This window comes from Camelus dromedarius, chromosome 14 (genome assembly GCF_036321535.1).
Source record: "Camelus dromedarius isolate mCamDro1 chromosome 14, mCamDro1.pat, whole genome shotgun sequence".
Lineage (NCBI taxonomy): Eukaryota > Metazoa > Chordata > Mammalia > Artiodactyla > Camelidae > Camelus > Camelus dromedarius.
Genome location: NC_087449.1, coordinates 31,227,666 through 31,252,028, shown reverse-complemented (window position 1 = coordinate 31,252,028; position 24,363 = coordinate 31,227,666). Strand labels below are relative to the sequence as shown.

The 24,363-nt window shown below is 38.8% G+C and overlaps 1 protein-coding gene and 1 long non-coding RNA gene across 7 annotated transcripts in view; one reads left to right on the top strand and one right to left on the bottom strand.

Moving 5' to 3' along the window:
* Window positions 1-13,631, bottom strand: part of USP24 (ubiquitin specific peptidase 24) — a 119,921-nt gene extending 106,290 nt beyond the window's left edge. For both annotated transcript variants that reach the window (XM_064493542.1, XM_064493543.1), the window contains exon 1: window positions 13,197-13,631. In XM_064493542.1, coding sequence (XP_064349612.1) covers window positions 13,197-13,523 — 327 coding nt within the window. In that variant the 5' untranslated portion in view covers window positions 13,524-13,631. The remainder of the gene's footprint in view (window positions 1-13,196) is intronic.
* A 403-nt stretch (window positions 13,632-14,034) lies between these two features.
* Window positions 14,035-24,363, top strand: part of LOC116156875 (uncharacterized) — a 482,375-nt gene continuing 472,046 nt past the window's right edge. For all 5 annotated transcript variants that reach the window (XR_010383828.1, XR_010383825.1, XR_010383827.1 and 2 more), the window contains exons 1-2: window positions 14,035-14,302; window positions 16,324-16,455. This is a non-coding gene — a long non-coding RNA (uncharacterized LOC116156875). The remainder of the gene's footprint in view (window positions 14,303-16,323; window positions 16,456-24,363) is intronic.

The window sequence follows — 24,363 nt, the reverse complement described above, 5'->3', positions numbered from 1 at the left end:
TAACCAAATGCAATGCATATTTTGGATTCAATTCTGCATTTTTTTCAACACAATGATGCATTTGAAGTGCTTAATATAGAGCCTAGTACTTTATTACATGATTTTTTTAAAGGTTATATTTCATTTATAGTCATAAAATATTTGCTGAATTCCCCATGTTGTACAATATATACTTGTAGGTTATTTTGTACCTAATATTTTATACTTCTTAATTCCCTACCTCTATATTGTGTCGTCCCCCCCCCCACTGGTAACCACTAGTTTGTTCTCTACATCTATGAGTCTGCTTCTTTTATGTTATATTAACTAGTTTGTTGTATTTTTAAGATGCCACATACATGTGGTATCATACAGCATTTATCTTTCTGTCTGACTTATTTCACTTAGCATAATGTCCTTCAAGTCCATCTGCGTTGCTGCAAATGGCAGCAGTATGGCTGAGTGGTATTCCATTGTGTGGGTATGTATACGTATCACATCTTCTTAATCCATTCACCTGTTGATGGACACCTAGGTTGCTTCCATACCTTGGCAACTGTAAATAATGCTGCTATGAACACTGGGATGCATGTATTTTTTAGAATTAGTGTTTTTGGTTTTTCTTGGATATATACACCCACGTTGAATCCAGGTGAAAGGTATGCCAGTGTTCACTGTATTGTTCTTACAACTCTTCTGTAGGTTGGAAATTGCTCAAGATAAAAACTTAAAAAAATACATCCAGTATACAAATCCAATTACACCCACAATGGATCTGTCATTGGCCATAGCACACACACCTTTACTAACATTTTATTAAGTACTTTTAGCTAATGCTCTTCATTCTGTCAGTCCCCTGGGATAGCTGGAGGCCCTGTTGGGGATAAGCTACTCTGAAAAAGCAACCTGATCTGATGCTACTCATCCCCACCCATCCTTCAGAATCACTGCAATAAGCTATGATCTCCTTGAAGGCAGACATGTGTTTTAGCAATCAGAAGCCAGACCAGAGCCAAAGGCATTCAATAAATATTTATTTACTGCTGAACAAACAGTTCCCATACTACTGCTTCTTTCCTCCTCCTACTTCCTCCACACACCCTTTTTTAAAAAAAAATTACTGGGGTTAAGAAAGGAGGGGTAAAAAATGAACAGTGTGTCAATCAATAGCCTTACTTCAAAATAAACTCATTTAGATTAATATTAACATCATTAATCATTATTATAGTGATAAATGAGACAAATAAGTAGGACAATCTAGAACAAAACCAACACTAAAAATCAGTTTACTGTTTTAATTAATCTGTAGCATATTTCTCTCTCTTCTCCAGAAATGATCAACTCTGCAAAAAATCTCCTTACTGAAGCTGAGCTCAACTAAGACATATAACAAAGCTACATGAAAACAGACTGGCAAACAGTCCTATTGTCAAAGGCTTGTTTCTTTCAGCATGTATTATGTTCTTTCCTGTCTGTGATATTTTTCTATGAGCTACAGAAAAACTTATAAAGCAGAGAGAGTGGTACTTAACACCAAAGTTCAAATTTAATGAGTAATGTCCAAAATGGTGTCTACAGAAAGACACTGGCAACAGTTCCAAAAAGTTCCTTCCCACGAACTGTAAAACAAGGTAAATACCATGACAGAAATCTGCTGTAGGACTTCCAAAATACTTGTGACCTTCAAGCCATGGTGTAGGTTATTTTAGGTAAGATTCACTTTAAGAAATGACTTGATGTACATGAGTGGAGGAGAATGTGTTCCAAAATGGTGATGCAAACTAAATATTTTCCAGATCAGATTCTTTTATGTGTTTCCCTGGTCTTTACCAGAAATACAGAAGATCAGACCCTGTCCTCAAAAGACTCACAATTCAGTCTGGATGACAAATACATGAATATTTCCAATACAGTGGGATAAATGCTGACAGAGGACTGAATGTAAGGATTTCTATTCCAGCTCAAGAAGGGACTTTTAACTAAGTGGAGGGGAAGAGTGAATGGGCAGAAGCGTGAATGGAAAGAAGAGAGTATCAAGCTCTAACAGAAAACTACTGGAAAACCTGATTAACAGTGCATGTGGTATGTTAGCATTTGGAATCTTCTGGGAGTTGCTAGATTGAAATAAAGAAGATGTCCAATACCTATCTCTGCCAACTTGTGGAGAAAGGATCAAGTACAAGATCAGTTTGATGTCACACAGTACTATGGACTAAGTCTCATGGTCCAATATGGCAAGAGAAGAGGAAAGAGGGAAAGGAGGACAGTCCAGGTAGGAGAAAAAGCAAGCGTGTACATAGGCAAGGGGTCATAAAACAACTTGGCATATTTAAAGGCTGATTTTTTTTAAGGTATCCTCTAACAGTTAATCAACATGCACTGTTTTATTTCTGTATTCATTAAAATATATAATTAAGGCAAGTGTTATGTTTTTAGAATATTAATACCTTCCCAAGGTATCATTCAAAATGTTTAATTTCCAACCTGTAAGTGTATAATACTTCCCAGTTCATATTTATGATAATTACTGTATTTGATACATAGAGAATAAAAAGGTAGTTTTAAGAAAGTAAGATATACAAATTAGGCATTATTTCAAGAGATTTGTATACTGACTATTAAATGCCCAGTACCCATGTGCAACTGTGGACAGACTCAGGCAGGGGATCACTAACCCTCGTCAGGTTTACAAGGATGCTAAGTAGACAGATGGACACAACACCTTCATAAATGACAGCACATGCTCAACCTTCCCCTCCTCAACCCTCAACGCTTTTTATAAACCTATCAATTAACAGGTGACATTAGAAAGTGCTGAATGAGAAAGCAAGGTAAACAAGATAAACACCTTTGAGGGAGAAAAAAATGAATCAAATGTCAATTTTGCCCCCCTAACCGAAACTAGCATCTAACAAAGGAAACGGTGGTGATTAAAATACAGCAAGTGTGTGAGGAAGGATATACTAAAGATGATCTACAGTAAAAGACTTCCTCACATCAGAAAGACAGTGTGTTAAATATACAAAAATACTTGGTGAGAAGCAGAAGTTCCCTTCCTGACTCAGCTAGTGATCCAAGAGTCAAGGTCCCCATCCCTAAACTGATGAGATTTAACACCACAAGATCCCAATGGTCCCATCCAGCTTTGAAACAGATCTTCAATTTCAATCCTTAAATCTACAATTTTTGGTATTGCTTATTGGAACATAGAGAGAAGAGGGCAGGAAATATTCTGTTCTACAGATAATTTTTCTGTTTTATAAAGTGTATCTTGCCAGGTATTCTTGATATTTCTCTCCCATATTATAATCATTGTGACGTGGGTGAATCCAACGTAACTCAGCATTGATTCTGATCTTCGTTCTTAACAAATGCTTGAAATTCCTTTACCACAGATATGTTTTATACTCCAACTTAAAAACCTCAAAGTAATGAAAAGCTTGCCTGTTATTCTCTACAGATGTCAATATATCTGTACACATATCATGAACCAATTGTTTTTACGGTGCAAATTTTATATATTACACATACATTTTTTGCCTGGTGTAACTTCAGCACTGAGAATACTGATTGTTCAATAGATGCCTGATGTCTTCTCAAAAACAAGTATGATATATAAACTAGTGAAATATAGGATAATCTGCTGCTACTGTAACTCACCAAAACGAAGCAGACATCACGAGAAGGAAATCTGACAAAACGAATATTACTAATATTTTTAAAGTATTAAAGTATTTTAGCAAAGACAGTTCACTCCAAAATAAAACCACAATTTTTAAAAATGATAATAAACTAAGGATTCCTAATGTTATTAATCCTAGAAATGTTTTTCATTTACATAGTTACTGCTATTTCCGACATCATTAAGTCTTTCTAAAATCAACAACATTCCTTAGCTTTAAGATGGCTTTTTTGTTTTGGTATTGTCAACAATCATAAGAGATTTTTAGCCTAAACAAAGACCAGCTCTTTCCTTGATTAAAAAAAAAATACACATTCATGACTTTAGGACAAAAAGTAATGCCATTTAGTTGAAGTAATAACATCATTCTTAAAAGAAATGCTAGTTGAGATAATCATAGATCTACTAATATTAAACACTCAACAAGTAAGTAAATACAAATTCTGTACATTCCATGGCATTAAAGAAATATCACTTGAAAAAAAAAATCACTCTGTTTCCTGGCAATGGATACCACTATAGATCAAATTACATCACAAAAAATTGTTGAGGACTATTCAAATGCTTTTGATAGATCTAATCTCTTCATTTTCAACCCATGATTCTTTAAGGCCTCAATTTTCTTAATTATAACATTATAATTTATTGGGCACAGAGCATAAGAAATCCACCAGCCTTTAAACTATAACAGAGAAGGGACTATGTATGATTGGTTCACCACTGTACTCCCAATATCCAGCTCAGTACCCAGCATACAATCAATGCCCAATAAAAACCTTCTGAATGAGTAGCTGTTTTGTTAAATGGGCTGGTAGCTGTTTTGCCACTCTGACATTTTAGTGCAGTGTCTGTTTTTATCACTAGAATTTATTTTGTATCATTATTTAACATAAATCTAGAGTTTTTCTTCTGAGAACTCTTTAATTACTTTTTAAAAAAATTTTTCTGATTTTTTTAACTTTTTTTTTATTTATTTATAATCATCTTACAATGTGTCAAATTCCAGTGTAGAGCACAATTTTTCAGTTATATACGAACATATATATATTCATTGTCACATTTTTTTCTCTGTGAGCTACCATAAGATCTTGTATATATTTCCCTGTGCTATACAGTATAATTTTGTTTATCTATTCTACAATTTTGAAGTCCCAGTTTAATTACTTTCTATTTAATAAAAATATCAGAAATAGCAGTCTCACCCTCTTAAAAATGTGTAAATAGACACGAAAGAGTACATTAAATTACATAAAGACAGAAAGAGTCAAGTGAGTGGAATGCTTTCTGGAAACAGGAGATGAGATTGGGTCTGGAGCCCACCAACAGCCCCACAATGCTGAGTAACAGTAGACAAGAGAAAGCCTTGTTGGCCAGGTGTGCATCTAATTCCATCCCTTTGGCAAAGCAAAGCAAAACAAACAAACAAAAAACTATGCTCCAAAGACAGCTGCTTCCAAGATACAGTCACAGACCTTGGAGTCTTGGAGTCTGGCAGGTAATCTAAAGGCCAATCTAAACACACTGGGGTTATAGATAACACAGTCCTAAAACAACCAGCAAAGCAAAACGCTCTGAGAGCTGAGATATTAGGCGAGGGCTGGGGAAACATGCCAAAAAGGAGAAAGGCAGGAAAAGCAATTACACAGAAGTTCCATCAAGGCTTAAACCATGACTCAAATTTGAGAAGTCCTGCTCAACCACATCTTCTAAGACACGGTTCTCCTGTAACTGAAACTAATTAGAAACTATCTAATAGGTAGATAATCAAATATGAATTCTGGATTTTCAAAAAATGTTCCCAATTATATGTTAGGAAGCAGTATACTTTTTTCTGTATTTCACTCAGATAAAACACATATTAAATCTTTTTATATTTAATTTTCATCAGTAACAGTTATTGTTTTGTTTTGTTTTCTCAGTAGCAAGGTTTTAAAATAAATTTGGAGTGTAGGCAAAATTCTCCTAAGAATCAAGATACTTTAGCTTTTTTTTTTTAAGCTATTTTCACTTCTAATGGACACCACAGTTTGGTTTGTCTTCATTTAATAAAGTTTATATACTTTTCAGAGGCTCGTTAATTTTTTTTAATTCAGAAAAATACAGAGAGAATTAGTAGTCCTATCACCCAAAAATAATAGTACTAGTGTTTTAACACCAGCTTATTTTAAAAATCAGGTGTGTATGTTTGTTTACATGTGCTATTTTCCGAAAGGCCTGATAGCTTTTAATTTCTCAAAGATGTCAATGAATGACAAAAAGTAACCACAGATCTAGCGCAAGATGTCCATTTTACAGATGAGAAAACAGGCTTACTGACTTGAGAGGCAAACTGACTTGTCCAATAACATAGACAAGAACCCTGAAGAGAAACACAGAGTCTCCCAAATCCCTGGTTCAGTACTCTTTCAAATACCATTTGACTTTTTATTTCACTTAAGATGTTTTTTCCATCCATTTTATTTCTCTATCCAATCAGGTATTGTGAGCCTAGGGTCCTAGGGACAGAGATAGAAAGAAATAATCCCATTCCTCAACTCTAATGCAAACACAGATACATACATATAAACACATACCTTTAGTGTATCTACAAAATGCAGTGGGAGAATGTGGTGGTGTGAGACAAGTGTACCTTGAGGAGAAATGGCACTTGAGCTAATGGTGAAGAATGAATCCATGTTAGCCAGGCAGATGGATGCTGGGGTTCGGGGGTGAGAGTGAGGAAACAGATGGCCCCTGAACTGCAAGGGAGAGCATGGCACTGGAAGGCAGGAGGTAAGACCAGATAGATAAGGACGGAGACCTTGAAAGAAAGGAATTTATAGAGTTTACCTATAGGAATAAGGAACCACCAAAATTTCTGAGCAAGGTTATCCCATAACTAAAATTTGCATTTTACAAAGATCTTTCTGGTACCAGTGAGCAGCACAGAGAAACATTAAGAAAGAGACATGAACAAAACAAGGGTAGTAACAGAGGGGCAGACAGATGGGGCAGGAGAGAGATTTAAGGTTAGAATTAACAGGCTTTTCAATAAGAAAAGGGAGTAAGGAGTCTAAAATAAATTAAACAATTAATAGATGGTGTTGTCGTCTGTATATGGAATGCCTTCATATTTTCTAGGATCTGAAATAAATTCTAAATTGCTACCAAAATGCTACATTGTAGATTTCTAACTATAAGTTTCAGAAAGCAATTCAATTTTCAACCAAAATAGCCAGTATAAGAGTGAGAAATGCAAAGAAGGAAAAAAAAGCCAAAAATATTGACCTGTTTATGAAAAGCTAGATTCTCAAAGTACACAAAGCAGAATTTGAAAAGTTTTGACCACAGATTATCTGACCAATGAATCTTCCTAGAAAAGATTGTAATTTCACAAACCATTCTGGAAACCTACTGATAAAGAATGTATCATGTTTACAAAGTTTTTTTAATAAAATATTGCTAACATAAACATTAAACTTAAGTGAGAGCACATCAAATGCTGCTACTTGAATTCTACAATGCAAATAACTGGCTAAGACATTAAGAAAAGCAAACGGTGTGCTGGAACTTATCTTAAGAAGTGAGTCTTTGGCGGGCACCTAAGATGCTACTTATTTCTAAGAGGAAAAATAAAATCTTCAACTTAGCCCTAGAAAAAGATTACACAGACCTCTGTATCATGGCTGAAGCATTTTCATTTCTGGAAAGATTATCAGAATACAATTTTGACTTAATTGTGTTAGCTCTTTTCTTCAGAACAATTAAAAATAAACCAAATCTAATGTCACCAACTACTAATATGAACTCAAAAATTTTTTATAAATCAGTTGTGACTGAAAGATGTTTCAATATTGAACAATAAAAATTCCTATGATAATAATGAGAATGAGAAATACAAACTTACAGAAGAAACTAAAACTCCTTGGAAGGAAGGTGAGAAAAAAAATTCACTTTTGAAAATGACACACAACTTTCAGCAGGGCCTCTGCAATGTAGAATTCTCAGACTGAAACATCCCTGTATCTGAATATCTCAGGTACCTGAAAGCTTACTTCTTTATGAGCCCAGCTTTCTTCCTCTTTCTTTTTTTTTAAACTAAAATCTTGCTAATAAACTGTATTACATATCCCTGATCTTTCTTAAAAAGATCATACTGCAGCTTTTTCTTGAGCGTAGCATCATTAAGAACAGTTAAAATCTTAGGGTCACACAGCATGTAAAGCTGCTCCACATCACCCTATACAAACTGGCAACCCTGCTTTGCTTTTTTCAAGTTTCTCTGTCCCCTCTCATACCCCTGAGCTGCCACCTGTCTCTTCTCACTACTGTCAAGTGTACTTGCCTCTAACAGCCCATCACCTCATGTTTGGACTACAAAAAACTTCTCATTTGCTACTTGTAACCTGATAGGAAACCAAGTATTAAAACTTATTTGAACTATCTTTTTTAAAAAAACAAGCTAAAACACATGAGTGAAATGCATGATCTTTAGGGCATTAAATGTATGGGGGCATTTTGAAACGGTCTGAGCTTATGCATTTTACTTCTTATTTCTGTGTTCCAAATAAGAACATTTCCTAGAAAACTGAACTCCAGACATGAAAAGCATTACTGAACTAATCTTTCTAAATATAATAGTTCTTATTAAAAGTATTTCATCTTCGCACTCAAATTCAAACAAAATATATGTAACACGATATTTGAGCAGTAAGCACAAAGGCACGTAGTATACTGATGCCTGCTATTTAGGTTATATTACCGTTGAAACCCTTTCCTCAGATTGTTAAAACATTACATTTATTTTTCTAATATCATAATGGGTTTCAAATTTTAAGCTAACAGCAATATTACATTGTATAAAGCTGTCACTACCTACTATGATTTCACTAGAATACATACTCATTGACACACAAAAGGTAATTCCTTCATGCCAAATTTCAGTCACTCTAGTAGCAAATGGCCAGGTGTTTACAAGGTAGGAACCAACCATTAGATAAACTCACAGGCCTAATTCCCAAAGGAAATATATACTAGATTAGAAAAAAAATTCTTATTTCAAAATTAATCTTTGAGACTCCCTATTTTTATTTCATTTACTTTCAACTTATTTTTGGAATTATTCTATTGTTTAACTCTAAAATCTTAAAATATATTCCATTTTTAAAAAAATGTATCAAATCATGGTAAATCACAAACTACATGTATTCAAATCACAAATAATAACTAAAGTTTACTTATTTGAGATTCACTTCACACTCAGATGTGCTAGGATTGTGCATTTTAGGAAAAAAAGGACATGAATTTTAATATAAACCTTAATATATTATATAACATATTTTATATATAATGTATGGTAACTTTAATTCATGTATAACTACCCACTTAATACCAAAGGGGAAAAAAGAAGCAGAAATGAGTTAAGGAACTACATTACGTGATTTTTTGTGTATGTGTGATTTATACATATTATAGGAGGGCCAACTTTGGGGCTCTTAAAAAACAACAAGAAAAAAGCAATGAAATCTTGCAATCACTTCAGACAAAGCACTTCTCAGAAATACTGTCCTCAATAAAACAGGAACAACAAGGAGTTCACAAAATATTGGCGAGATCACAATATTAAATGTCACTTCTAGGAATATTAATTATCACAGAAGTAAACAGCTAAGAAAGGTATTCCTAGTTGGTAAATTAAAATCTCTCTGCAAAAAATTTTCCATTTTAGTATTTTCTAAAGACAAAACAAGGAGACTTACTGAATAAGGTACATTTCACAACTGTTACATTTTATAAGGTGCCTATAACAGTACCTGGTTCTAAATTCTAACTCTTTGGACAGGATCACAATTCATAAAGGACCAACTCTCCCAGCTCTGTGGAGGGTAGAACCAGGCAGCATGTCCTTAGTAGTGGCCAGCAGGGTTGACATTAGCCATATAAGAAACACTGAAGAATTCTGAAAGTGGGGATGTTAAACATCTGGATAAGTTATTTAGGGCAACTGTGAGATCTCACTGTCTTTAATAATAGAACAGACTCATACCTGCCGAGGAAAATTTTTGAAGTAATGCTATTCAAAATCAAAACTGGGCAATTTTTCAAAGTCCCGTCCAGAGCCAGAGACCAAGAGTTACATATACAACTACATCCAACAATACTAGTAACAACCAAACACAACTTTCTGCAAAGCAATACCTTTACTTCTGTGGCTTTCTGCAGTTTATGTGCTCTGCTAGATATCTGGGTCTTTTTAATCTGCCTTCTCCTTGTTTCTACTGAACCAGAGGTTAACTGCTTTTACTTTCCAAATTTTAATTTTTAAACCAAATCCTAATTATAGCATGGGTCCAAATTACTAAACTGATTCACCTCACTACGTGACCTTGGGAAGTCACTTCTTGTAAATAAGAGGCTTGCACTAAGATCCACCAGAATGTAACCTCCCTGTTCTGTCCACCACTCTATTCCCAGCTCTGGGACATGAAAGGCATTAAATGTTTACCAAATAAGAAGATCATTCCTGTCGCCAAGTGACAAATATAAAATAAATGGAATCATTTTACTTTCTTTTTTTTTTTAACTATTAGATTTTAATCTGTATATTCCCAAATGTTTTAAGAGGACATGGAAATTGAAATTTCCTATGGAGCAAACAGAAATTTGTAGTTTCAAACAAAGTACTCATTTTTTAGAAATAAAATGAGTGGATTACACAAGAGTTGCCAATCTTCACCCAGTTTGTCACACTTCCCTTTTCTTCATCCCCTGTAACTCATTACCATGTCTGTCCCTTTCTCATTTGAAAGGAAGGCAGCTGGTAGGGAGAAAGTGCAATGGACTTGGCAGTGAGTGGGTCTGAGCTCTAGTCCCATCTCTTCCATTAACTGGCTTGTTGGGGACACACCACTTCCCCTTTGGGGCCTGCAAGGCATTTGTAAAACAAGGGAGCTAAACTAATTCTTAATTTCTAAAGTCTTCTGCTATAAAAATCTATGATTCTCCTTTCATTCTTCTCATTATTCTGTTCCTAATGCCTTGATTCAGTGCTTGCCAGCCACATCATTCCTAGACTAGTACAGGAGCCTCAAAATGTTTCTCTATCCCTCTATTTTCCCTTTTTATCTTAAAATGAATTCAACCCTAAAACCATGAGTTGAGCAGAGTAAAAAGCACACTGTCTTTGAAGTCAGAGACTGGGTTCAAATTCAGACTTTGCCACTAACTAAGCATAGCTCTAAAATGGTAATGTTATTAACTATCTCACTGAGGATCAAATAAAATGTATAAAAACACAGTGCCTGACACACTGTGGATGCTCAACAATGATTAGCACTTTTCCCTATTTTCCAAGACCAAATGCCTCAGGTTCCCACTGTCTACAGTAAGAACTACCCAGAAGCTACAGAGGCAGCACGCAAGAAAATCTGTAAAACTGAAGGCAAATACTGGGTTAAATTTCTCACCAGGCTCCTGTGTGCCAGGAAAGTGTCTGCCTGTTTCCCTGCCAATACTCTTTTGGGTAAAGCAGCCTCAGTCACCAGCCCCTTGTGAACTCTCAAAATTAAATGATGCAGACAAATCCACAGGTCAAGAGGAAATGAAAACTTGACATGATTCTTCAGAAAGTCATAGATTCTCTGGATTTTACATGAAAGCAAACTCCTCAGCCTGTCATTCACACGAAAAGAAGTCAGTCCCAATTCTTAGTACTTAAACTTACAGGCAGTACAGCTGATGTTCAAATACCACCAAGCAGTAGAATTTAATTTGATTTTTCAATTACTGAAAATTTAAAGGTGTGACAAAAGAAAAAAAGTAAAATTTCTCACAAAATGAGGATACATTGAACTTTGTAGAGCTATACAAACATCTTCAGAAAAAGCAACGGTTTTCTTCTTGATTTCAAAACTGGATCAAAACTAGAAGGAACAAGGAGAGGAGTCATGGGGATTTGCAAAGAGAAGCTCGTTTCTTAAAGGGACTTAAAGTACAGTTATTTAATTATATGGGAATTCTTCCCCAAATTAGGAATAGTTACAATCTTTTATTTCCATACACTAGTCAATGAGATAGCTGAGTTACTGGGTAACGGAGGGCAATCAACCAAGTGTGTGGAAGTCTGGAAACCCAAGAGTTCTTGTGAAGAAACCTGGTTTTTTGAAGTGTCACCTTTCCCAAGCCACTTCAGCCCAAGCAACTGCTGCAAAAGCACATAATTAAAAGGATGTAACATTATTTAAGAAAAAAATTATTTCAGGAGGCTTAGCTTCATTAAGAATTATCCAAATTCGCTTATCTACTTAAAGACCCAAACCACTAGTCTGAAAGCAGGCCAACCTGCCCTACCGGACCCTTGAAATGCACTATCCAGCTAATTGGACAAAAATTCTGGCCATGAGCTGCCATTTTTCTGCAAAGTAATGATTCACCAGCACTGTTGTTTCTGGTCGATCCTCTTTTAAAAATCAGAGATCAAGTCTGTTTTCTCCCCGACATTCTTTGCTCACAACCCAAACAGGACGAATCGTCTCCACTCAGACTTGAGGTCTGATCAAAGCCATTGTCTAGATGGCCCTTTCTCCTCAACGGACTCCTCCTCTCCCATTATCTCCCACCCTGTCCCGGTCCCTCTGCACAGCACCCTCAGTGTTGCTACAGTCCCTTTCCCCAGTCTAGTTTTCCCTCATTTCTGACTTAACTGATGACCAGTACTCTGCTTACCCATACTCCGTTCAAGCTTCTTCTAATTCCAGTCTCATCCCTGCCTAGCCCCTCCTGAGTTCTGACTCCTGCCCTGGTCTCTAACCTCTCTCAGTCTAATCCCCATGGTTTTAATACCTGACCTTATTAACGATAGTTCCCCTCCCCGCCCCCGCAGACTTTATTGCAGCTGAGCCCCCTCCCCCACTTATATCAATTCTTGTCATTCCTGGCCTCTGCCCCGTCCCTCTTCATTTTAGACCCTACCCAATCTTCTCTCTTTCTGGTCCTGGGCTAAAATCCAAGCCCCATTCCTAACCGCAAGTCCTCCTGTGACCCTAGCAAAGGCCACTACTCTGGCTGGCCAATCCCACTTTTTCTCTGACTCTGAACCTGGTGCCTCCCACACTCCTTCAATGAAACCCTGGGCCACGAAATCTCTGACCCCTGCCTCGTCTAGTACTCCATTTCTGACCCCCCCCCCATCCACATGTCCTCTCCATCACACACTCCAGGCCAGTGTGTCTGTGTTTCCCCCATCTCGGATGCTCGCGTTGGACCCTCCGCCCCATCGCGCTCAGTTCGAAACCCGGGAGACCCCTCCCCACCCCACCGCGCAGCCATGCCTGGCATCCCTAACTCCCAATGACTCCCTCTCCTATGGGTCCTTCTTCCCGCTAGACCCTAGGCCGGTGACCTCCGTCCTGACTAGCCAGGTGCCCCACTGCCCCTCTCTGCGCCTCCCCCGCCCCGCGCTCCCTCCGCACTCCAAGCCCAGTGGGGTGTGTCCCCTCCCCAGAGCACTCTGGCCCACTGGCCTTTCCCACGGGGGTCACGAGCCCCCTCTCCTCACCTCGGCGTCCACCACCTCGTGGTACGCGGGCGGGGGGTCGAAACCGCCGCCGCCGCCGCCTCCGGTGCTCCCGCCGCGGGAGGGACCACTGCCGCCGTCGCCGCCGCCGTCGCCCCGTGAGCCCCCGCCAGGCCCGGGGCTGGGGCCGCCGCCGCTATCCATGGGCTCGTAGCCGCCGTAGTCCAGGCCCGGCCGCTCGTTGGTGAGCAGCGCCACGGCCTCGTTGATGTCGTTCTTGGCCAGGCGCAGGGCCTTGCGGATGGTGGCGGGATCCGAGAAGCCCATGCACAGCAGCGTGGTCATGTGCTGCTCCTCCTCCGATTCCATGGCTCGGGCCTCCGGGCCGCGCCGGCCGGCGGGCGGCGAAACTGCGGGTACCGGGCCTGGCGGGCCGCGCGGCACGGCCTCCGCGCCGTCCCCGCGCCCGGGCGGGCCCCTGCGCTCCTGGGCTGCGCGCTCCGCGGCCGCCGGGCCACGTTGGGCGCGGACGTGGGCGCCGCAAGCCGAGCGAAGGCGCTGGGGCTCTCAGGCGCGGCGGCGGCCCGGCCCAGCCCTGCGCGCCGCCATGTTGGCCTCTTCCTCCGCCTCCGCCTCCTCCGCCCGCGGGGCCGCGCCTCCGCTCCCGGAAGCCGCACGAGCCGCCGCCGGGCCAGCCGGTCACGGGCGAGGGTTGGGGGATGATTTTTCGTTTTTCTTTTCCTTTCCTGTATTTTAAATAGATGCGATAAGGGAGGGGCCGCGCCGCGGAGCGTTTCTAGGGTGAAAAGGCTGCCGTGAGGCCCGGGCGGAGGCGAGAGAGGATCCGCCGCCGCCGCCGCCGCCGCCGCCGCCGCCGCCGCCGCCGCCGCCGCCGCCCGCCCATTCCTCCAGCAACAGGTTCCCCCGGGAGCGGGAGGGGCGGGAGCGAAGCGCAGCTCGCAGAGCGGAACGTCCCCGAAGTCTCCGAGCCGTCGATCCCGCCCGAGGCAGACGGCGCTTCCCCCGAACCTCCCCCGGAGTCCCCGCCGGACCCCACCTCCGGGACTCGCTCGCCCCGCCGTGGCCTGGAGCGCACCCCATCCTAAACGGAAGGCACTCGGCCGCTACTGTAATGCACCCCCAACCCGGTATGAAATGCGTCGCGGTCCTGGAGGAAATCCTCCCTCCGAGCTATCTGAGATACCCCTCAGCGCCGACAAAAATTCAGGCAAATCGACCCACCGGGCTGAAATGCATCCGCACATACGCTTGACCTACATCCCTCCAACTCTCGCTGAAATCACCCTAAACTGGTTAAAATTAATTCCCAGCCCTTGTTGAATTTTCCTTCCAACAGTGACTTACCACCTACCCCTACCCAACCTGACTGGATTCTACCAAACTCATGCTGAAATCCATTTTTACAACCTGAACTCTAAATCCCAGTGCTCTCTGTGAAACCCTCCCCAAACTCCAGAATGCAGCACCCTCCTTCAGCAACAGACTCATTAGAACACCTTGGACCTCTACCTCTGCTTCCCTCCTCGTGTTCACCCCACCACCCGCATTTTACTGCACCGTTTGGTTCGGTCTTTGTTTCTGCCCTTTAAGGAGGGGACCGCAACCCCTCTTTTTTATCTCCTTTGCAGGAAGGGACCCCACGCTGTTGATTTCCACCTTTGAACATTCCTCTTCCTCAACAAAGGCCTGCTTTCTTTGCTTTCTCTTTACACTTTCAGCGTTAGTGCACCAGGCCGTATCTTTAGTCCACTGACCCTACCATCTAAGCCCTGGTGTTTGCTGTTTTTCCCCTTTAATTTCCTTTAATTCATACTTCTCCTAGGTTTCTTCCTCCTTCTCCCCCGATGCTTTTTTGGTGTCTCATTACACACTAAATTAGTTCATCTCCTAATACCCTCACCCTGGTTTCCTCTTGAACCCTCAAGTCCGCCATCTAACCTTTCTCATCGCATCAAATCCCTACTGTTGCCAACCCAGCTACTCCCTAAAATCCCCGTTTACCCTAAGTCTTAAATTAGTGGCAGTTTCCAGAAATTTTCTCTGCACTCTCTTTATTACCATCCTTTTCCCTGGATGATGAGCCCTTCCTGCCCAGTACTTGCTACCTACACTTATAAACACCAGCAATTTGATTTACAGGGTGAATTTATCACTGTTGTTTACATTTAAATTAAGTAACTGTATTTGTTATATTGAATAAAGATTAGATTATAGACCAAAGACTAACACTAATACCCAAAGGAAGTAAAGTCTCTTAATTTGTTGATGAAAATAACAAAACTTCTTTCTCTAACCGTTCTGAACAACCAAACAGAACCTGCTAAGGAAGAGTGCCTATAATTGTATCAGGTCACAGTGTGTATATTGAGATAAAATTTTATTAAGTGTTATTAACTTCTAGGTACTCAATGACATTTAAAATATTTATCTGTGGCATATGAAGAATAAAAGTAATCTGAATAAAAGTAATCTAAATCAACCCAAGCAGACTGTCACAGAGTACATTTAATTTTATTTAATTTTTTTCAGTAAATATATACTCAGTATTTGTCAGGTACCAGGTACTGTTACTGGCACTGGTGATGCAACACTAAACAAAGCAGACAAAATTTGATGATGGCAAAGTGATGACATTCAATTTTGCCTGTATTTAAGAGAGTTAATTCAGTGACCGAATTTAGAGATGCATTAGAATGGAAGAGAAAGTAATAGGTAAAGAAAAAAAAATGTTTTGCCACTAAATTATGAAATGAAACCCAAGAGGTGATGAGACAAAGCCGATCAATTCAGACGGCACATGAAAAGACTCATCAGCAGTGGCAGGTTTATAGAACACGACAGAGGAAGCTGTGCTAAGCTGAGAAGAGGAAGCAGAGAAGGAAGCAGAGAAGGAAGCAGAGAGAAACAAAGTCTGTGATAAAAACTGGAAAGGAGCCATGCAAGGCTCCAAAAAACAAGGAAGGCCATTTTTGAACCGGATCCTAGAGTGACTGAAAAGGCAGAGTGTCATTTGAGGATGCCAGTAGTATAATCACACTTTTTTGCATGTAAGAAAGGATGTGAGCACTTTAAACTCTGTTGAATTGGGGTAGCAGGAGAGGGGCCTGTGGTATGAATATTCATACCTTCACTTACATTTTTATTGCAGTAAAATCTTGAAGATGTTAAAAGGACTCATGGATAAATAACATTTACGCCACATTTATCCTCATCTAGAAGCTTCCGGAAGAAAAAGAAATAAGTCTAGAAAAGAAGTATAGTGGACTGTCTTGAAAACAAGGTATGAGGGGTTTCTAATAATAATAGTAAGTAATTTAAAACACATTTGAGTGTCTTTTCTGAGCCAGGCGGAGGACTAGGGAGACAACTGTGAGCAAAACATGCACAGTTTCTGCCCTTTTAAACTTTAAAGGCTTTAAAGGAGATAGACAAGTAAGCAGTAATCATTAAGTGTGATAGGTGCTTGGATAGGGGAATTTCAGGAAGTAAGGGGCAAATGTCCTGCTCTCTATGGGCATAAATTATCAAATCTAGGAAATCTGGAAAGTTTTCCAGAAGAAATTATACTTAAACAATAATACAGAAAGTAGGAAAGCCAGGAAAAGGAGCATGAGATGAGGGGAGAGCATTCCAAAGAATAGGAACAGTATGTGCAAAGGCCCTGGAGTGGGTGAGAGGGGAGCAATTTAGAGGAATTAGAAGTTAGTGGAGTGTGGCTGATGTGAGAATTCTAGAGAAGTAGCAATGAGAAAGGCATCTAGAAAGGTAGACAGACACCAGATTTGAGAGAGCCACTTAAACTGTGATAAGGAGTTTGAACTTTAATCTGAGGGAATGGGAAACCACTGAAACATTTATACAGAGAAGAGAGGTAATGGATGTTATTTAAATTTTTAAAAGATCAACCTAACTGCATTGTAGAGGATGGTGTAGAAGAGAGAAAGAGTAATGATGGAGAATCCATTTAGGAGATAAGACCAGTCAGTCTTCCTAGGTAACCACTTCGAAATGAAAGAGTTTGGTTTATTTTCTTATCCAATCTACAATATTTGTCATTTTGTTCTTGGTTTCCAGCAGTTTTACTATGATATGTCTAGGGGTGATTTTCTTTGTACTTGATTTCCATGGAGTTTGCAGAAATTCTTGAATATGTGGCTTGAGAACATTCATAACTTGACTAACTTTGGCCATTATTACTTTGTATACTACTTCTATTCCATTTTCTCTCTGGGACTTCAATTAAATGAATGTGAGGCTCTTTTCACTAAATCACATCTATTTCCAATGCTTGTTTTGTGTTTTTTATTCTTTACCTCTGTGCTTCAGTCTGGATTGTTTTTTCTGTCCTTTTTTTCTAGTTCACAAATTCTCTAGATCACAAAGTTCTCTTCAGGTATATCTTACCTGCTAAATCTATCTATTGAATTCTTAATTTCAGTTATTGTATACTTAAGTTCTGTAATTTCACTTTAATTCTTATGGTTTCCATATCTGTACTGAAATTCTTTATCTTGTCATTTAATTTATTGAGCATATTAATTATAACTATTTTATAGTCTATATCTGATAACTTCCATATCTGGAGCTCCTGTGGGTTTGTTTCTATTGTCTGATTTTTCTCTTCATTACTAATTGATTCTTATATTTTTATAAGCATAATTTAAAAAATTTTCTGGGCATTGAATTTTGTAGATTATATTATTGCTTAAAAACAATATAGATGACCTGAGGTTCTAGGTGATATCTTCTTTATGAGTGGATTTATTTTACCTTCTGGCAGGTAATTGGGAGTTGGGATGATGGGCAAAGTAGTCTAATAAAGGATTAAGTCTTTTTTGGAAGCCAGACCTCAGTCTTTGCAGGGGCTGGTCTACTTTTGGTCCACCCTGCTCCTAGCATTTAGGGTTCCCAACTGTTTTAGTTATGTATTATATCTCAAACCACTCTGATACTTGTGGCTGTAAACAACAATGGTAAACTATTTCTCATAATTCTCTGAGTTGACTGGACAGCTCTTCTGCTCCATTTGGTGTTGGCTGGGATTACTCATAAAGCTCCATTCACCTGAGAGCTTTGCTGGTGCATTTTGGTGCTCTTCCACATGGCCCCTCTCTTCATGTAATATCCCATCCTCTAGTGCTTCTCCACATGGCCTATTTCTCTTTTGTGTTAACTTGGTCTTCATTAAGCATGGAGGCTGGTTTCTAAGAGGGAGAATTCCAAAAGTGCAAACCCTGGTGAGCAAGTGCTTATCAAATCTGTTTGTGACACTTTTACTAATGTAACATTGATAACAACAAATCACATGGCCAAGCCCAGAGCCAATGTGAAGAGAACCACCCAAAGGCACAAATATGGAAAGGTGTGTTTCATTGGTGGGCCAGTGTAACACCTTACCATACCAAATAAAAGCCTGAGGTGTTTCTCAGGGCACTTCCTCATTAGTGGCCCTTGATCTCCAATTTTCATCATCTTGGTCCTGTAAGACTGCCCAAAGCTCTCCCCAGCTTCTTGGCTCGTTGGTTGCCAATTAAGAACTGGCAAAGGCATCAATGGGAAAAGCAGTGCCAATGGTGGGCTCACCTCTCTGTACTTCCTTTCTCTTTGGGATTTGGCCCTTCAAGTTCTCACTTGGAAATTTTCTGTTGCCTTCACATAGATATTTCTTCTATTCTTTCCAGCTTTTCTAGTTGTTCTCAGTAAGAGGGATGGTTTTAAACAAGAAGATCTGTCATTGCTGGAAGCAGGAATCCCATAGAATGTAAGAAGACAGACAAAAGTACTTCGAGGTAGGGAGTAAAAGAAGTAGACCCTGACAGAGGGAGATTTTCCAGGACTAGGAAGAGGTTAGTATTTTGTGGATTCCATGGCGGGGAAGAGCCCTGTGGCCTCACAGTGCCCCAAGAAGTTGAAAGAGCACAAAGAGCAATGATTGCCTGGGCCCCAAGCGTCTCCAGACTCTGCAACATTCCCCAGTCTCTAGCAGGTCAGGGAAGCAGCAGAAACACCTTCCCTTGGAGGACTTCACCTTTGTAGGTTTAGGCTATGATTCTTTCAGTTTTGACTAGTACAGACAGACCAGAGGGCCCTTCTTGACATTCTAGACTGCAGAAGACCCCTGCAACTTGTATAAATCCACCTCCTCCCTCTCATAGTAGGGGAGGGAGTCCTAATTATGACTGAAACCCAGCATATCAATGCTTTGGCAATGGTGGTTTATGTGAGCTTAAAATTGTTTCAGAAAAAATAAAGTAAAATGATACTTAATGTACCAGATTTTGATGGATACATATGCATACCCACTGTGTATGTTAAAAAATTAGTAAAACAGCCACCAGAAAATTGGCATCAATGGCCACACCTTAAATACTTGGGCACTGATTTTTGGGGGGCAGGAGGAAACAGCTTTATTAGGTTGTAATTCACATACCACACAGTTAACTCATTTGAAGTGTACAGTTCAGTGGCTTTTAGTATATTTACAGATATGTACACTATCACCACAATCAAGTTTAAAACATTTTCATCATCTAAGAAAGAAACTGTACCCTTTAGCCATCCCTGTTCAATTACCTTATTCACCCTAGTGCTGAGCAACCACGAATCTACTTTCTGTCTCTATAGATCTGCCTATTCTAGAAAATTCGTGTAAGTGGAATCTTACAATAAGTGGCCTCTTTTGTCTGTCTTTTTTTATTTAGTATATTGTTTTCAAGATTTATCCATGTTATATAGGATGTATCAGTCCTTCATTCCATTTTATGGTATTTCAAGGATGTACCACATTTTGTTTATCCCTTCATGACGGATATTTGAGTTGTTTCTACTTTTAGGGTATTATGAATAATGTTTCTATAACAATTTATATGAAGGTTTTGTGTGGACATATGTTTTCATTTCTCTAGCATATGTACCTAAATGGAGTTGCTGGGTCAAGTGTTAACTCTGTGTTTAACTTTTTGAGGAATTGCCAAATTGTTTCCAAAATAGCCTAACAAATTTACATTCCCATCAGCTGTATATGAGAGTCCTATTTCTCCACATTTTCTCTAATAATTATTATAAGCTGACTTTTGATAATAGCCATCCTAGTGGGTGTGAAGATGTGTCTTATGATTTGATTTGTATTTCCCAGATGACTAATGATAGTGAGCATAGACTTATTGGTCATTTGCATATCTTCTTTGGAGAATGGTCTATTCAGGTCCTTTGCCCCTTTTTGAATTGGGTTATTTGTCTTTTTATTATTAAGTTGTGAGAGTTCTTTTATATTCTAGATCCAGATGCTTAACAGATACACGATTTGCAAATATTTTGCCCCATTCTTTGGGTTGTCTTTTCACTTTTTAGTTAGTGTCCTTTGAAACACAAAGTTTTAAAATTTGACAAAATTCAATTTATTATTTTTTTCTTTTGTTTGCTGTGCTATTGATGTCATATCCAGGAAATCATTGCCAAATCCAATGTCATGAAGTTTTTCATCTATGTTTTCTTGTAAGAATTTTATAGTTTTAGCTCTTACATATAGGTCTTTGATCCATTTTGAGTTAATTTTTACATATGGTGTAAGGGAAAGGTCCAATTTCATTCTTTTGCATTTGGCTATCTAGTTGTCCCAACTCTCTTTGTTGAAAAGACTGTTCTTTCCCCACTGAATGGTCTTGCACCCCTGTCAAACATCAATTAAACCTAGACACATGGGTTTATTTCTGGAATCTCATTTCTATTCTATTGATCTGTACATCTATCTTTATGCCTATACCACACACTCTCTTGATTACTGTTCCCTTTTAGTAAGTTTTAAAATTAAGTGTGAGTCCTCAAACTAGATTCTTTTTTTTTCAAGATTGTTTTGGCTATTCTGAGTTTCTTGCAATTATATATGAATTTTAGAATATTTGTCAATTTATACAAGAAAGTCAGCTGGAATTTTGTTAGAGATTGCATTGAATCTGTAGACAAATTTGGGGAGTATTACCCTCTTAATAACATTAAATCTTTTGATCTGTGAACATGGGATGTCTTTTCATTTATTTGAATCGTCTCATTTCTTTCAGCACTGTTTTCTACTTTTCAGAGTACAAGTCTTGTACTTCTTTTGCTAAATTTATACTTAAATATTTTACTCTTTTTGATGCTACTGTAATGGAGTTGTTTTCTTAATTTCATATTTGGATTATTTGAATGCAAATGTATAAAAATACAATTGAATTTTATATATTGCTCTTATAACCTACAAACTTGCTGAACTTGTTTACTAATTCTAAATTTCTTTGTGTATTTCTTTTTTTAAACATTTTTTATTGATTTATAATCATTTTACAATGTTGTGTCAAATTCCAGTGTTCAGCACAATTTTTCAGTCATTCATGGACATATACACACTCATTGTCACATTTTTTTCTCTGTGAGTTATCATAACATTTTGTGTATATTTCCCTGTGCTACACAGTATAATCTTGTTTATCTATTCTACAATTTTGAAATCCCAGTCTATCCCTTCCCACCCTCCACCCCCCTGGCAACCACAAATCTGTATTCTCTGTCTATGAGTCTATTTCTGTCCTGTATTTACACTTTGTTTTTGTTTGTTTGTTTGTTTGTCTTTGTGTATTTCTTAGGATTTTTATACACAATATCATGTTGTCTGTGAATAGAGATAGTTTTCTTTCTTTCTTTCCAATCTAGATGCCTTTTGCTTATTTTCCTTGCCTAATTGCCCTGGTTAGAACTTCCAGTCCAGTGTTGAATAGAGGTGGTGATAGCAGTCATCCTTTCCGTGTTCCTGATCTTAGAAAGAAACATCCAGAAATGCTTTTTCTTCATATATTGAAATAATTATGTAGTTTTGTTTTTTAGTCTATTGATATGGTGCATTGTTTTAATTGATTTTCAGATGTTAAACTAATCTTGCATTCTGGGATAAACCCCACTTGGCCATGGTATATAATACACTTTACATGTGATACTGGATTTAATTTACTAACATTTTGTATAAAAACACAATGATAACATTGGGGAAAGAGAGCAGTTACTTTTAGAAGAATCTAGATTCTGATTATTTATTGCAAAAGAAAATCAGTGTGAAAAAAATGGAGAAAGCTAGAAGAAGGAAGAGGAAAAGATAATTTTTAAGTTCAAGGTTCCTCCCACCCTTTATTGCCAAATGGGGAGTCATTTAAAAGTTAATGAGGTCTCTTCCCTCACTTAAGAAGATGATGCAACTGACCTGATAGCTGTCCAACTTAGCTTTTGGTTACTTTACCAGTAATAGCAATGGGTTTTCTGGAGCCCCCGTGACTAATGGTCAGATCTATCCCCTGTGCATGCAGAGTGGTTCCATTGCCTCCACTCTGGAAGGCCTTTCACTTGGAATAGATGAGCTAAGAATCCAGCAGTCCACAGCTTAAATGCATGCTATCAGATTGTGAAATGAACAGGAGACAGGGCGCTAAGGCCAAGGATTTGACTGCCAAACTGAAGAATTCTCCTGAATTTGTTAGGCATTCAGCAGCTATTCAATGTTTTGTGTCTGGGAAAGACATGATTGAAGACATGCTTTAAGAAGATTAAACTGGCATTGGTGTACTGAACATAAGAGATCAAATACACAGCTGTGGGGTGAGAATGAAAAGAAGTATGCAGAAGTAAGACTTTTCAGGATTTGGCAATTGAATTTGATGATTAAGGAAAAGGACAGGCTCCTAGATTTTAAGGCTAGATGATCTGAAGTCAGAGTTTGACGAGAAGGGAAGATGATAATTTAGGCTTGAGATAAATTGGCATTTAATTATTAAAGTTTGCCTACAGACTTCCCCAATCATATCACATGCATTTGTGATTTGGAATAAAACAGTTAAAGCTGATAGGTATTTACAAGGAAAGGACACTGGGGCTATTTTAACTTGGAAAGTAAAAAGATTTTACAGAAAGAGAAAGATGAAAGGACCCATTTATTTCTCTGATGACCTGGTTCCTGGCCTTTAGCTCAGCATACTCACCTACACGTGACCTTACATGGCAGATAAAGAAAGCAAAGCTTGTTTAGGCAGAAGCGCCCCAAGCACAGACTCCCATTTGTGTTTCACTGCTCCTCATTTTCATCTCCCTGCTCCTGGGTAGCTGAGTGTGTACTCCAGCCTTCCATATTGCTGCTAACCTGCCCGTGGCCTCTTGACTATAGTAATATGCTATTCTCCTTCCTGGGCATGGTGGATCCCTCTTTCCATGGACTCAGATTTCAGCAATCTCACAGTTCCCAGCAAAAGATTTCTCTGCTATCTCAGACCCTTAGAACCCTCCTGCTCAAGCTGACCCCAGAATCTATACCAGGAGATACAGATGGAGCAGTTTATCCAAATTACATTTCCTGAGGATTTACAGTCATAATGTAACAGCTTGCAATTCTCTGATTGACTAAAAATTTGAAAAAGGGATATGTTTACCTTGATAGCAATGTTGAAACTCAATTGTTCAGAATAGAAAAATGGACTCCCCTATCTTTCGCTGAAAAATCAGGATTTGAGGGTTTTATTTGTCTCTGAAACCAGGAGGACCTGGCTTTCAGGCTTCAGCTTAATTTCAACATGATTTAGAAGTCTGTTTCATTTCCCTGATGTTGACTCACCAGTCTGGATTGATTTTCCAGGGTGTTGTGCTAATTATAGGCTAGTGGAACTAATAGGCTAAATCAAAATGGCAACAAGTGAAAAAGTAGCAGAGAACTCTGGGTTCTGCTCAGATGCAGAACTATTTATAACTTCACAAGTGTATGGTTACTCTTAATTAGGAAGTATTGCAGTGACCCTCAATTTTCAAAGGCATCCACCATCATTTTCTAGTTGATCTTTCCCATCTATTACTACATCCATTTTACATGGAGGGTGGAGCTGATGAATTACTTGCCTGAAGTCATGTCTGTGGTAAAGCCAAAATTATACTTTAAATGTTATGAATAATAATAAAAATAATATATTTGTGGAGCATTTTGCAATTTTCAAAAGGTTTTCTCCTTTGTCATTTCATTTACCCTTAAGCATCCCTAAGAAGGTTTCCTGTTGGTTAGTTGAGGAGAGCAGAAGAGAAGAGAGTTTGATTGACAGCTGTCTTGGTAAAATTTGAATGAGTAAGTGAAGAATGCAAATTTATTCAGGAGTCCAGAGTTCAAAATTGCATGATCTTCACTCTC